Source organism: Eschrichtius robustus, chromosome 4 (genome assembly GCF_028021215.1).
Source record: "Eschrichtius robustus isolate mEscRob2 chromosome 4, mEscRob2.pri, whole genome shotgun sequence".
NCBI lineage: Eukaryota > Metazoa > Chordata > Mammalia > Artiodactyla > Eschrichtiidae > Eschrichtius > Eschrichtius robustus.
This window is the reverse complement of record NC_090827.1, coordinates 99,132,609-99,147,604: the sequence shown is the minus strand read 5'-3', so window position 1 is coordinate 99,147,604 and position 14,996 is coordinate 99,132,609. Positions and strand designations below refer to the sequence as shown.

The 14,996-nt window shown below is 34.8% G+C and overlaps 1 protein-coding gene across 1 annotated transcript in view; it reads left to right on the top strand.

The window, feature by feature from the left end:
• The window catches only part of STIM2 (stromal interaction molecule 2), a 162,784-nt gene that overhangs the window by 132,104 nt on the left and 15,684 nt on the right, over positions 1 to 14,996 (top strand). Inside the window, exons 5-10 of the mRNA XM_068543126.1 lie at positions 1,560 to 1,675; positions 4,574 to 4,751; positions 5,274 to 5,451; positions 9,995 to 10,162; positions 10,825 to 10,925; positions 11,170 to 11,408. Of these exons, the coding sequence (XP_068399227.1) occupies positions 1,560 to 1,675; positions 4,574 to 4,751; positions 5,274 to 5,451; positions 9,995 to 10,162; positions 10,825 to 10,925; positions 11,170 to 11,408 (980 nt within the window). The remainder of the gene's footprint in view (positions 1 to 1,559; positions 1,676 to 4,573; positions 4,752 to 5,273; positions 5,452 to 9,994; positions 10,163 to 10,824; positions 10,926 to 11,169; positions 11,409 to 14,996) is intronic.

Below are 14,996 nucleotides of genomic sequence, written 5' to 3'. Positions count from 1 at the left end.
AGGTAGGTAAAATTACGTTAGTTTTATGTCATGGTTATCTTTAAGCCTTTTATTGTATTTTCTATATTCTGTAATTCTTGTTACCAGAGCTTATACTAAGGCTCTCTTCACCTGACACATGCCTCCTCATTCCTTTCAGACCTGTGTGAACTTTCCTGACATCCTCACCCACTCAGGTAGAATTGCTTCCACCTCTGGGCTCATATAGAACTTTGCATAAAATTCTGTTTTATAGTTTCCTTTTTACTACATCTCATTGTCTGTCTTAAATTTAGTCTACCGATAGTATTGCTATTCATTCATGCATCCATCCATGCATTCATTCATCTGTTATATAAACATTTATCAAGCATCTACTTTTGCCAAGCACCATGCTAGGTTTGGGGATAAAGAGATGAGGCATAGTTTGCCTTCAAGCACTTTGATAAGTGTCATATTGAAGATGTAACAGGAGCATACACAAAAGGTTACCTGCAGAGATGATGAGGGAAGGCATTTTCTATAGGGCAAGTTAGAGTTCTTTGCTCTCTGAAGTTTTGTAGAAACCTCATCGGATTTCTGTAACCTGAAATCTTCCTAAATAAAATGTAGTGGTTCAGAGTACAGTCATTGGGATCATACACATTTGGGTTTGAATCCCTGCCTTACTTCTTACTAATTAGTAACCTTGGGCAAGTTACTCAGCCTCGCAGTACCTTAGTTTCCTCATCTATAAAATGGCAATTTTACACATATTATAGGTTCTTTGAGTTCTAAAAACCCTTGGCACAGTACCCAGCACGTAGTACATGCTTGTTGTAATCGTCATTGTTATTAACAATTTTATTATTATTATTACACTTTGTATCGTAAGATCCTTCTTGGCATCATAGTTGGTTGATAAGAAATCTTGACAACTGGGATACTTGGATTTGAAGTCCAAAACGGAGTGATTTTATTTCCTTATTTCACCTGTGCCTTTTGGCACCCTGCATACTTTCTTCATTGCTAATGAAATGGTTCAATACTTCTTACTACATCAGTCCCTCAGTTTACTCCCCCAGCCAGTGATGACTTTTTACCTCCCATTTATGACTTCAGTGGACTTTGCTTAAATAGTTTAAATATTAGAATGTAAAGGTATAGCTGTTTTAAAAGATATTTATAAAGAAAAGCAATATGATCTAAATTGAGGATGATTTTTAAAAGTCTGCTATGTTCAGTAAATTACTTATAATTTTCTTGTTTATGAAATGATAGTAAAATGGCAGAGGTAATTAATGATTATAAAATATTTTGAATTTGATAAATTTCTAAATCATATTAAGTTATAGCATAAAGTAACCATAGAAAACAAAAACATCAATATAGCAACTAAATTATTAACATACAGGAGTGTTTGCACTGCTGAGTTTTCACTGAAAAGGTTTTCGATACATGTTAATAAAGTGTTAAATTGCACATGGATGAGCTCTTAAAGTAATCATCACTAATATGTATAGTGTTAAATATGTTGCTGAAATATTTAAATTTACATACTAGTAATATTTTTAATATATATGTATTTTTTAAATGAACAGGATAGCAGTGCATGAACCTTCATTTATGATCTCTCAGTTGAAAATCAGTGATCGGAGTCACAGACAGAAACTTCAGCTGAAGGCGCTGGATGTGGTTTTGTTCGGACCTCTAACGCGTTAGTATTCTCTCTCCCAAAATATGGTGCGAAAGAATAATCAGATCATCCATTGTTGTTTAAAGAAGGAAAAAGTAAGAAAGGTGGTAGACCAAGAAGAATCCTCTGTTAGCTATGAAAGAAATGTAATACTATCTTAAAAGATTTGTAGGGTGAGATTTTCTGTCATTGAAATATGGAGTGTGGAATTTTCAAAGCTGGTTACTGATGTAGAAAGTTGTAAAAACTATTAGTTGATAATTTAGAATTAAATTTCTAGATTTAAAGCTCTTGACAGCAGTTTTAATGTTGATGTTATTATAGCTGGATATTCACTGAAGAGTCCTTAAAAAAAAGGTGCAATCTAACCATCTTGATAACACGAAGTAATAAATCCTAAGTTGACTTTATTAATTACCAGGAAAAAGATTTTTAAGATACAGATCAAAAACAGAGGCCCTAGAGGTCTGCTTGCAACTGTACAAAGTAACAGACTACTCTGGCAGAAGTACAAGGTGGAGAATGTTACTTGATTGTTCTAAAGAAGAACATTTAGGAAATTGCTTTGTCATATTTGTAAGGGAAGTGAACCTTGTTCTTCTTTACCTTGAGAGGACTACTTTCTTCCCAGAAGGGAAGTTTAATATGTTTACTTCATTTAATTTCAAATTTCAGAAAGCTTTGCGGGAAAAATGTTTGAAGAGTACACATTTTAGAGGAATTATATTTTATTTTTCAGAAGGTAAAAAGGGATAACAAAATTAATCCAAGAAAAATGGCTTTTACAAATTATAAATTAAGAAACTAATGTTAATTTTACCTCAGTTCTTGAAGTTAAGAGACTTGCAGGTTTCTATGATACCATGTTCGGGGTGCCCCTGCTAATAAAGGGTTACTGGAGTGGTTGGATGGATTCCATGACTTTACTGGTGGTTCTTTTTTGGCTCAGGCTAAAAGGGCAGCTGGTGAAACAGCTGGAACTCCCCTTTGTGAGAGTTGGTGGAAATTACAAACCCTATGAAATAGAACACTATTGAAATGCCAAGCATTCCATAAAGATGATACCCTTTCTAACCTTTTCCTTATCCTAAGTTTTCAACTGAATCTATTGGAGGTTGTCTTCTGTGAGAGTCGATCTAGTTTTTTCATGTGAATGATTGGTGCAAATAGGAATTAAACTATAGAATTTGTCTCTATATACAAACTGGTCAGGAATATTTATATTTTATTAATCCAAGAACAAACCACTCTCTAAGCCAAACAGTATTATCATTTGAAAAGAAACCAAACTAGTCTCAAAGAATGTTGAAAACAAATGTTTTAATAACAAACCAGTTTAGAAGTTAATGATGCGTTACCTTTTTAATGTGTTTGTCTTAGAATTATTATTTGAGTGAATGAGCCCTACAGTTGGAACACCCACATTAGATTTATAAAAAATTAGCAGTGTTAAGTGAACAGAAATACATTTTAAAGGAGTTTTCACTGAAATCTCTTCCAGTTTGTGGCACTTATTGTGCAGTTGAGACTTGTCCATCTGTTTATTGTCATTCCTGGTGATTCTAGTTCAGCCTAAACAAGGCTTGTGTTTGGACTAGAGCCTGAGCTGAACCTCTCAGTCAGTCTGAGGCAGAATAAAAATAAATCCTTTTGAGACTTTAGCCTTCTGCCAAAGAGTGAATAGTGAATCTCTTTCACTATAGGTGAGGGCGTGCACTCTTGAAATACGAAACACTGAGGGTCTATGGCGTAGAACATGCTGTTTATCACACTATGTAAATGTAGACGAACGCTAGGCTTGTAAGCATGAAAACTTTTCATTTCTGTAGAGCTCTTCATCTCATCAAACATGCAGAGTATCTCCTTGCTTCTGGAGGTGTGGGCAGTTAGGCAGTTTTTCACTGAAAAACTGTATCTCTTTTCAACAAATAACATGTTACATTGTATTAGTTATCATGTCTCCCCCCACTGAGCACTCAGAGATCAACTGGGAAATTATTTGACTAGTGGTGGCTGTGGTTTGTATTACTGAGGACAGTAGGCCTGGCTCCTGGCTCCTGGCTCCTGACTTTAGAAAAAATGTCGGGGGTTACTGTCACGCTTGGTGTGCCACAGGGGAAGGCGATCCTGATGTTTCCCTCTAGTAACCCAGATCTCTCTGGCAGATAACCACCTAAAACGTTACTCGTTATGATCATTTAACCCATGGTTTCTCAACCTTGCCACTATTGACACCCCGGGCTGGATAATTCTTAGATGATTCTTTGTTACCGCCAGACTGGGGGCAGGAAAGAGACTGTCTTATGCATTATTGGATGTTTGGGAACATCCCTGGCCTCCATCTACTAGATACCCATAACAGACACCCTTACTTCCACCTTCCAAATTATGACAAGCAAAAATTGTCAGATGTCTGCTGGAGGGAATATCACTCTTGGTTGAGAATCACTAATTAATCTCATTACATGGCTGTGTGCTTGGGAAATTGCTTTTTGGTGAATGATTAGGATTTCAGTTTGTGTATCAAAGCATGACCCCTGCCTAACTTGTCTGAAGGAAGGGAGCTGGTAATGGTGATACTCTTCATGACTCCTTTCACCCCACAGAGGACCATCCTCTCTGTGTGACTGGAGATACTGTTGCTTCTTCAGAGCTCCCCAGGAATTCTGTCACTAGCTCCTGTAGCAGCAGGGACATGGTGCATCCATGTGGGTTTATCACTGCCCTCCTGTAGGTCTAGTATATCAGGTAGTTATAATAAGCACATTGATTATTTGAGGAGAACTTGTGTATGGGAGGGACATCTTCATATTTTGTTTTGTTTTTAGATACCTACTATTTTTTAAAATAAGTGGCTGTGTGTACTGAGATTCTGTGATACTCAAAGATTAACTTAACCATCTGTAACTGTCTTCGTAGGCCCTCCTCATAACTGGATGAAGGATTTTATCCTCACAGTTTCTATAGTAATTGGTGTTGGCGGGTGCTGGTTTGCTTACACGCAGAATAGGACATCAAAAGAACATGTTGCAAAAATGATGAAAGACTTAGAGAGTCTACAAACTGCAGAGCAAAGTCTCATGGACTTACAAGAGAGGTGAGTAGGTAAAAAAGACTATAAAACTGTGGGAAGATACAGTTTGTGAATATGTAATATGGGCATATGCTTACCATTTATATTTAGGTTGGTACATACATCAGGAGTTCATTTCATGTTTTTAGAAAAGTATCATATTGTCATAATCACAAATTTATTATAAAGGTATGCACTAGGGCATAAGTGGGCAGAAGACCAGTGGAAATAAAGCAAATATAGGTAGAATTATAAGTGAAGTTAAATTTTATTTTTAACATGATTTAAATAATTATGAATTTCTTAAAAGCTTCTTCCTGAAGAGTGTTTCCCTTCTATATCCTGTATTTTTAGCTCAAGATAAATCACAATAGCTATATACTAGGCTACCTGATGTTTTTGTTGTCCAAATTTAAGATTAATAGAAAACGCTGTGAATTCTGATTGAAACATGTATCCTATTGCTTGATACGTATTTATTCTTCATTAAGATAATGAAATTTTGGAAACTTTTGTGAGGAATTTTCATTTTTATTGTTCTGTAAGGCTTGAAAAGGCACAGGAAGAAAACAGAAATGTTGCTGTAGAAAAGCAAAATCTAGAGCGCAAAATGATGGATGAAATTAATTACGCAAAGGAAGAGGCTTGTCGGCTGAGAGAGCTAAGGGAGGGAGCTGAATGTGAATTGAGTAGACGTCAGTATGCAGAGCAGGAATTGGAACAGGTATTTATGTTTTAAAAAAGTATTTGTGAGGATATTTGTGTTGCTACCCTGAGGAGTTTTTTGGGTTTCATTCAATCTCCTACATTTAGTTCCATCATATGCTCTTCCTTAGTTAATAAAAGAGTCATCTGTCTATATTGTTAGCATTGGTCAAAGTTCATATAGCAAAAAAAGTACCAACTAAAAGGAAAAGTTACCCTCATGTTCACTCATTCATGAAGTCCTATCCCATGCCATGTTAATTGTCTTGAGTGAATCTAAGATGTTTCTTTAACAACTGTAGTATATTTCAGTTTCTGACTGTAACCTAGTAAAGTATATCTACTGTTAAAGTTCTCTGCAAATGCTAAGAATCTCTATTAAACATCCATTTGAATCCTGTTAAATGGTTTTAGAACATAATGTGCTACAAATTCTGAAGTTGTTCAAAAGGTGTCCTTTTCAATATCTGCTTCTACTATGCATTTACTCAGGATGGAGTTCAGGCATTGCACAATCCTTCAGAAAAGGCGGGGAGGTCCTGGGAGAATTTAATTATAGGCAGATGTACTAGTTTTATAATTCTGCTGTTAAAAATTACCACAAACTTAGGGGCTTAAAACAACACGCATTTATTATCTTAGAGTTCCTGAAGTCAGAGTTTAAAATAGGCCTACAGGGCTGCATTCCTTCTGGAGGCTCTAGGGGAGGATCTGTTTCCTTGCCTTTTCCAGCTTCTAGAGGCTGCCTACATTTCTTGGCTCATGGCCCCTTCCTTCATCTTCAAAGCATGTCACTCCAACCTCTGCTTCCGTGGTCTCATCTCCTTCTTCTGACTTTGACCTTTTCTTTACTGATAAAGAAGTTGAGGAACACAATGAGGACGAGAAAACTTGTTCAAGTTTAGAGAGTGACTCGGTTGTAAAGCAGGGCCAGGAACCTAGGTATTCTGCCTCCCACTTTGCTTTATGCACTGTTGTCTTCTCAGTCAAGTGCTAAGTAAGAATTATGTAATGGATGAGTTTCAGTTTCAACTCAGGAGGAAATGTTCACGGTGCATTTCTAATTCCTTCAAGATTGTCATTTTGGTAGGAGTTGTCTGACTGAATGCAGCTGTCTCTTTTGTTAACAGTTAACTGTTCTTTCTCTCATACCCCGGATACCTGTCTTTTGGGTCTTTTCCCTTTAAGGGGTTTGTTCTCTTAAGTTGACTCCCAGACCTATTTTGCAGTCTGGTCCTATTTACCTGGCAGACCTTGTCTATATAGAATGTAGTAAAGAACCAGGGAGTTAACAAAAAAGGCTTAGCCAAATTATACTGTGTCCAAGAATTAGATATTATGTCCTTTACTCCTGTGAGAACTCTGTGCCTGTTCCCACCGAGACTTCAACTCTTGGTTGTTCCCAGTCAGTACTAAATAAATTAAAAAGCTTGTTAGCTGTTTTTCTGAACTTTGCAGGTGAGAAAGAACAAATCAGAAAGCAATAGTGGGGATTCTTCTACAGAGACATAAACTGGTAGCAGTATTTTACAGGAAACTGCCTGTAAAATTTCACAGTACGGAAAAAAGACACAATATAAAGAAGGACCCCAAAATCAGAAATATTCTCGTCTGGGGTTTGGGGCATAGAGACCTTGCATACCTTAGTAGACCCTAAGATTACTATGGTACTACGTCGCAGCACAAACGTAATAATCCTAATGAGATCCTGAGTCAGTAAGAGGTGGTTTAAAGGAGAGAACTGGGTATTTAAAAAGAACTCTGTCCAACATGATTACAATAATAAGAAACACAATTTTATGAGTGCTTACTCTGTGCCAGAACTTTATGCTGTGCACGTCACTGCAAAATTTTAATCCTCACTATACATAGACATTATTCTGATTTACAGATGACATGTGTACAGGTTAAATAACTTGCCTTAGGTCACACAGCTATTATGTGGCAAAAGGCAAGATTATGTGTGTTTTATTCCAAAGTCCGTGTTTTCCCATACTGCTACTAAAAGCTTTGTTTATAAAAGTAAGTTTAAGTGGGAAATTAATTTACATATAATGTCACATAATCCACAATTCCACATAGTTTGAAGCATTACTGTATCTTGTCGGGTGGGTAATCAACTTCTCAAAGTTAGAAGGCAGGAAGATCTGGTACATATTTTGTATAATGTTATTTTCTGTTAAACAAAAGCTTTTGGGTGAATAATAGTACTGCTTTATATTTTGTGTGGTTTAAATACTTTGCACATAAATTATCTTGTTCTTAAAGTCTCAAGAAGCCTAAAGTTAGGGCAAGTCACAGTACCTCTGTTGTACCTGCAACAATAAGTCTCCGAAAGTAAAGAACTTGCTGAAGGAAACAGAGGTAATAAATCATAAAGTTGGTCCAGAAACCAGGTTTTCAGATATTTAGACTTTCTTCTGTGATGTCATGTTTTCACTTGTTGCTGTTTTATTCCTAAGACACAAAAATTATATAAATAAGTATTGTATTTTTAAACAACTTAATAATTCATCATTTGTAAAACCTATTAATTACTCAATTTTCACTGCATCTATTTCCCTGTAAATAACAATGTTAATTTAGACTGAGGGTTGGAATTCAGATCAAGTGATAAACTTAAGCATAATGGCAGAGAAAATAGTTGCTGTTGTTGGAAGGTCAGAATTTCCAAAATTTTGAGACATTATTTGACAGTCAATCAAAACATTGGTCAGCCTCAGTTTATACTAGAACTATATCAATTCTGTGTTAAATGTGTTTATTGCGCTTGTTTGGGGGAAATAAATTTATGGATATAACGTTCAGGAAAATCTTTATGGTTAAAGAGAAAAACACGAGTGAATTTGTTCAGATTCTCTGTATACATCTTTGGCAATGAAAACTGTATAGAAATTTTAGCTTTAAAATCTTGTGAGAAGAAGGGCCTGTGACCTACACTTTGTAGTGTTATATACAACTCCATGTCACAGGACCTGAGCTCAAATTCTCTCTTGAGAGATTAGCAGGGACCTCATACAGCTCTGCCAACCGTCTTATTAAGCGCAGTATTGTCGCAAGCACATTGCACAGGGAGTCGCGTCAGGCAAGTGTTGCTTACGATTTGTCTTAAGTGAGTAAGTCCTGTTTTACCCTTCCTGTTAATACCTGTATTTTGAATTGGTTACTTCCTGTCTGACGGTTTTAGAGTTTTAAAAAAAGTTTTTAGAAAACTTTAAAAAAGTTTTAGAGTTTTAAAAAATACCTTTTACATTTTTTTCCTGTAGTATCTGGCAGCTGTTCTCTTTATCAGAAATTTGTGTCTAGTACTCTAATTTAGTTTATTCCGGCACATGATAAGGTTTATTTGAATAAATTGGGTTTGATCAGATCAAACGTTCTTCTGCACGTTAGTTTAGGAATGAAGTTTTAGTTACTTTACTTAACTGGGGGGAAAATTAATTTGCGGTTATGGTGCTCTAGAAACAGGATGCTGCATAGTTCATTTGTCACTTTGTCTGAAGGTCTTGAGTGTGTGTATGTAATTTCATAAATTCCATCATGCATCTTTATACATCCTTAGCTTGAGCTCTTGCTAGTTTTTAAGTGAATCATTCCTACAATGGATTGTCTCTTTATTCTGTGTCATTTTCTTAGCGAGACTTCCCTTAAGAGTTTTCTCCTTAGCACTTTATACCACCTCATACACTAAGCATTTTAGTTTTCTGTTTATTTTCTGGCTCCCCTAAAGGGCGGCTAGAAGAAAAACTTCCACATTCTGACACTGAAGCTATTCATAGTTTCCCATGGAAAAATCAAGAAGACTCTCACTCAGAATCTGTTTTCTCGAAATTTACACTTGGTCTGGAAATGCTAATTTATCAACTTTTTGGTACGTGAGAAGCAGGAAAAAATTAAATAGAGGTGATAAAACAAGACTATAACAGGCAGATATGCTCATAACAATGAGAAATAACTGGCCATAAAGATGTCTGAAAAACTTTTAAAAAATGGTATGATTACTTTAAAAAATGAGTGTATAGTTAGGTAGCTACAGCAAGGTCTTTTGGGAACATTAGAAGGGGTAATAGAACAGGTATTCACCCTATTTTGGATACTTCTTCGTATCCTGTCCATAAACAAAAAAATACAAAAAATGTAGTCCATTTCAGTTTGTACATGCCCTGGGTTTTTGTCTCTCAGTGAGTCTGGCTATTATAAAATAAAAAAATGCAATATTGCAACCTAAGATATATGTAAGCTCCCATTCACCCTCTGGCTTTACAAACTTGCTTAGTGAGTTTAAGAGGTACTTAAAAACTTCAGCTTTAGTTTTAATGTTAGAAATACTGTTTTAGACTGTGATTTAAAAAGATGTTTACAAAGAGCATAATTCAAATTGCCTTGTCTCTTAATTTTGGTACTAAAAAATCTTAGTTTAAATATCTTTTAAAAAGAGAAATTTCTCTTTCTCTCTCTAACCTCTACCACCTTCCTCTACCCCTCTTTCTCCCTCCCTCCCTCCCTCCCTCTCTCTCCTTCTCTCCCACTCCTCCTCCTTTTCTTTCCTACCTCCCTCCCAGGTTCGAATGGCTCTAAAAAAGGCTGAAAAAGAATTTGAACTCAGAAGCAGCTGGTCTGTTCCAGATGCACTTCAAAAATGGCTTCAGCTGACGCATGAAGTAGAAGTACAGTACTACAATATTAAAAGACAGAATGCTGAAATGCAGTTAGCTATTGCTAAGGATGAGGTACTCTATTATATTGCAAAACGTACTACGTTTCTAAAGATCTGAATAAAATTTTTAGTATCGCAGATTATTTTCATGAATTGGAACTTATTGCATAGATTGACTCTCATAAAAGTAAAATTACTTTATTTAAGAGAAGTACATACCTTTCAGAATGACCTTAGTATCATTTAAAAATCATCCCTACTATATCATTATCATAAATGTTTTATACGGAGCTTTTCTCTTCTAGGTTGCTGCTTCATATCTGATTCAGGTTAGGAGTTACTAGAAATTAATGTCTGACTCTTAATTATTGTGTGAAATTATTGAGTCTTAATCTGATTTCTAGTGAAACAACAACAACAAAAAACTCAGTGCAGTCACTAACACCTCCATTACAGTAGGATATAGTTTATGTTATTCTCCTAGTTTTAAATAGAAGATTCAGGTCTTTCTGATCCATAGAAATGAGGGAAAAAATTCTCCAGAACAAAGTGTGGCTTAGGAAAGCACGTTTTCTCCCTCATTTGTTTTCTTTTTTGGAAAATAGGGCTATATCTTGGCTAATAATTCTCCATTGATTTTATAATTATTAATATATTCAAAACAAAATAAACCTTATTAGTATATGTGTATTTTATCCCAAACCTAGCCTTATTTTTCTCTCTTTGGGTTTCTAGGCAGAGAAAATTAAAAAGAAGAGAAGCACAGTCTTTGGGACTCTGCATGTTGCACATAGCTCCTCCCTAGATGAGGTAGACCACAAAATTCTGGAAGCAAAGTAAGAATGTTACTGTCACTAACTGTCTATTTTTATTATGTTGAAATGTGTAATTTATAGGCAATTTATGTTTTAACTTGTCATTTAATCATGTACTATTATATCATTTATACTAATTCTGAAAAGGGGTAATTTCTTCTTGAAATTGGTTAATTGCCTTGGTCTGTTCATGTAGTTGACCTTTTTCAGTGCTGTATTAAAGACTCTTTGATGCAACAAGTAATTCCTATATTGGCTTTTCCAGGAAAGCTCTCTCTGAGTTGACAACTTGTTTACGAGAACGACTTTTTCGCTGGCAACAGATAGAGAAGATCTGTGGCTTTCAGATAGCCCATAACTCGGGACTCCCCAGCCTCACCTCTTCCCTTTATTCTGATCACAGCTGGGTGGTGATGCCCAGAGTCTCCATTCCACCCTATCCCATTGCTGGAGGAGTTGATGATTTAGATGAAGATACACCCCCAATAGTGTCACAGTTTCCCGGTAAGTGGTGAGTTCAAAAAAGAGAGTTGGTACAGTTTTAAAAGTAACTTTCTGCCATGCCTTTTATGAATCATTTGCTTTGAAATCTATGATAAAAATTGTGTTAATTCTTCATTTTCTCTTTTTTCTTTTTGTTGATCATTGTGTTTACTGTTTGACATACTGTATGAGGTGTGTGTGTGTGTTTACATACATATATATATGTACACATATATAATAACACATCATACATGCTAAGTCATTGTATGAATGAAGTGCTGAGCTTTGAGGGAAAACATCCTTTCATATGGCAGCTTAATCTATAGTAGAAATTAAAAATTAGAGGAAGACCTTGGAAACCTGAGTTGCAATCCTAGCTCTGCCACTAACTAACCAACTGTGTGACTTGGAGCCAGTCGATTTATTTTAAATTGAGTTGCCTTCCCAGTAGGCATGTTTCATAGTATTTTGTTTTGCTTTTCCAATTCTCTCCTTTTATTGAAAGAGTATTATCTGGCTGTATTTAACTCATAAAGCACTAAATCCACTCACCTTTACACAAAATTAAATTGCGTTTATATTTAGAAAACATATTTTTTTGTTGCTAGGAAGTGGAGTTTCTCCCAAAGGTGGTTTTAACATGTACAGTTTTCATTTTAATTGCTTTGTTATGCTGTAGTCTTTGAAGATGTTTACAGTGTAAAGAATACATTTTGGTAGGAAGGTGAAATTTTAATATTTTAGATTTTATTAATAAATTGTAGAATTTATTAATAAATATTTGGAATTTTTGCAAAGTTATAGAGAGTTTAAATTTAAAGTGGTATATTCCTTGTATTAGAAATCATTTGAAAAACTGCTTTATCCTTATTATTGCTTGCCTGATTCATTTTCCCAATCTTTGTAACCTTTTTGAAACAGTATAGCTAGAACAAGATTCCAAAGAATAGAGAGCAAAATTTAATCGTTCATCAGTTGAAAACTTACACAGAAATTTGAGTCTTTGAGACACAAATCACGATATATGAACATTTTTGCAGTTTGAAATTTTCTGTCCAATTGTTACAGCTTTCCTAAAGTTATGCTTTAGAAAGGGTTCTAATGTTAAAACAATTTTATGAAGTAAAACCCTAAGTTTGCAAATAATTAATCAGTGACTGTGTGCTTGTGTTCATTTCTGTGATTTTAATTATCTGGTTTAATGGCAAACGGATAATGCAGGCAGATTGGGGAGACACTAAACTCTTACAAGAGGAAGGGGGAGAGGACAGATTGTAACTGCAGTGAATACTGGGAAGTATGTGACCTCAATCATTTCACTTGCCCCATGCTGCAAGATAGTGATGGTTGCAAAGTTTTATCTAGATATGGGCTAGCTCTGCTGTTTGGATACTGTCAACTTGCGTTTATTTGAATTATGTGCCCTTAAGCTTACTATATATGCAACACTGATTCATAAGTGTATGATTTTGTTTGAAAATGATAGCTTTTTAAAGTTGCAGTTCCTCCTTAGAAACCATAATTATTCGATATCAGAAGTGTGCATATATGTATTCCCTAAAATTAACTAGTTTTTTCTTTACTTTTTTTTTTAAGTACTTTTTGATGGGGCAGGATATCCACATGTGCATTAAAACACTTATCACTAAATGTGAATAATTTTTTAGTGATTGTGATACACAGAGAAATTGGAACTTTTTAAAATTCAGTATGATGTTTTAGAAATGCTGAAGTTTATTATCTCTGAAAAATAACTTATGCCAAAGATTACACTTTGAGAGCTCTGTCTCCACCCAGTGGCACAAAAGTAATACTCCACTCTGTTTAGTTATAAAAGCATAATTTCTGGACCTGACAAATAAACTCTTGGCAGTAGTACTAGGGTCTAAGGTAGGATGAAGCTCTTCATTATATACGCTTTTAAGCAGTTTTAAATCTGCACCATGGATATGTGTAAATTGTCTTAAGAGTGAAGGAATGACAAGGAAACCTGCCTGTGGTATGTTAAGAGCAAAGTAAAAGATTATAAAACCATATACAGAATAATATTGTCTATGTTTAATTATGTGTAAATAAAAAAGAGAAAATATTATCAAAGGTTAGCTCTGTATGGGTTTTCCCAGTACCTTTATAGTATCTACTAAATATTCATAGTGGGATTGTAGTAGCAATTTATTTAAAATTTCTTATCATAAAGCTCTTCAGATATGCTTAAAAATACTGAAAATAAATTGCTCATTTACTACAAAGATAAACAGATTTTAACATTTTGCTTTATTCGTCTTTCTTTTTCTCTGAAAAAGAAAACACATCTCCTCCCCTTCCTGCTAAAGTTGTATATCTTCTAAAACCTGTTTTACTTGTATTACATGCAGCTGTATCTATAAACAATAGATACAATTGTTGTTTGTTTAAAAATGTACATAAATGTTATCAAATTGTGGGTATCATTTTGCAACTCTTTTTGGTCAAAAGTATGTTTTAGAAAATTTCCATGTGTATATACAGATAAATTCACTAAAACTGTTTAATATGAGTCAACCACAGTATATCTATTTATCTTTTGTAATAATAAACCACAGTTTATCCATTTTTCTACTGAGATAGGTGCTTTCTACTTTTTTGTCCTTGCGAACAATACTGAAATGAGCATCCTTATCTCTGTCTCCTTGTTCCTAACTTTGAGAGTTTCTCTGGGTGGACACCTAGAAATGGATTGCTAAGTCATTGGGAAGGCACCTCTTATTAGTCGTTGCCAAGTTGCTTTCATAGTGGTTCTCTCTGTTTACATAGCCACTGTTTATAAGAATGCCTGTCTGCCTGTATCCTCACCATACTAGGAATGATCTGATTTATTTGTTTTGTAACTTGAATGCGTGTGATATGATACTTTAGTGTTATTAAAATTGTAATTTCTTTAATGACTACTGAGGTTGAGTACCATTTCATATTTATTGGTGTTTGTCATTCAGATTTTTTCCTTTCTGAGTTTCTTTTTCCTGCTGTGGAATCTCCCTCCAAGATTCTTTACTTATTTGGAAGAATTTTTATTATTATTATTATTATTTTCTGGTTATTTGAGGGTTGCAGATGTCTTTTCCTAGGCCTTGGCTTTTCTTTTTTACTGTGCTATGTTACTTATTTTCTCTTTTAATCAAACGGTTTTTTTTTTCAAAAAAAACATTTTTAATGACAAATTTACAGATCTGGTTTTTATTTTTATGTCTTTTTCATAAGGCGATAGATTGTTGTTTGCTCTACTAAAAGTTTTTAACTTTCACTTTAATCCTTTAGTCTTTTAATCTACCTGGAAGTTATTTTTGTTCCTATTGTGAGGTTGGAATCTAAAGATATCTCTTGATGTATGGATAAACAGTTGTCCTAGTCTCATTCCTGCTCTATCCTTGCTGGTTTGTAATACAGCTTCTCTCCATAGATGCATAAATGCTTCCAGGCTCTCTATTTTTGTTCCATTGATCCCATTTTGCTTTAGTTGCTATATGTAGCTTTATAGTAAGTATTAATGTTTGATGGGTTTAAATCTTCCTCTATTAAATTCAGAATTGCTACTCTTGGCAAGTTATTCTTATGAATTTTAGGATCAGCTTA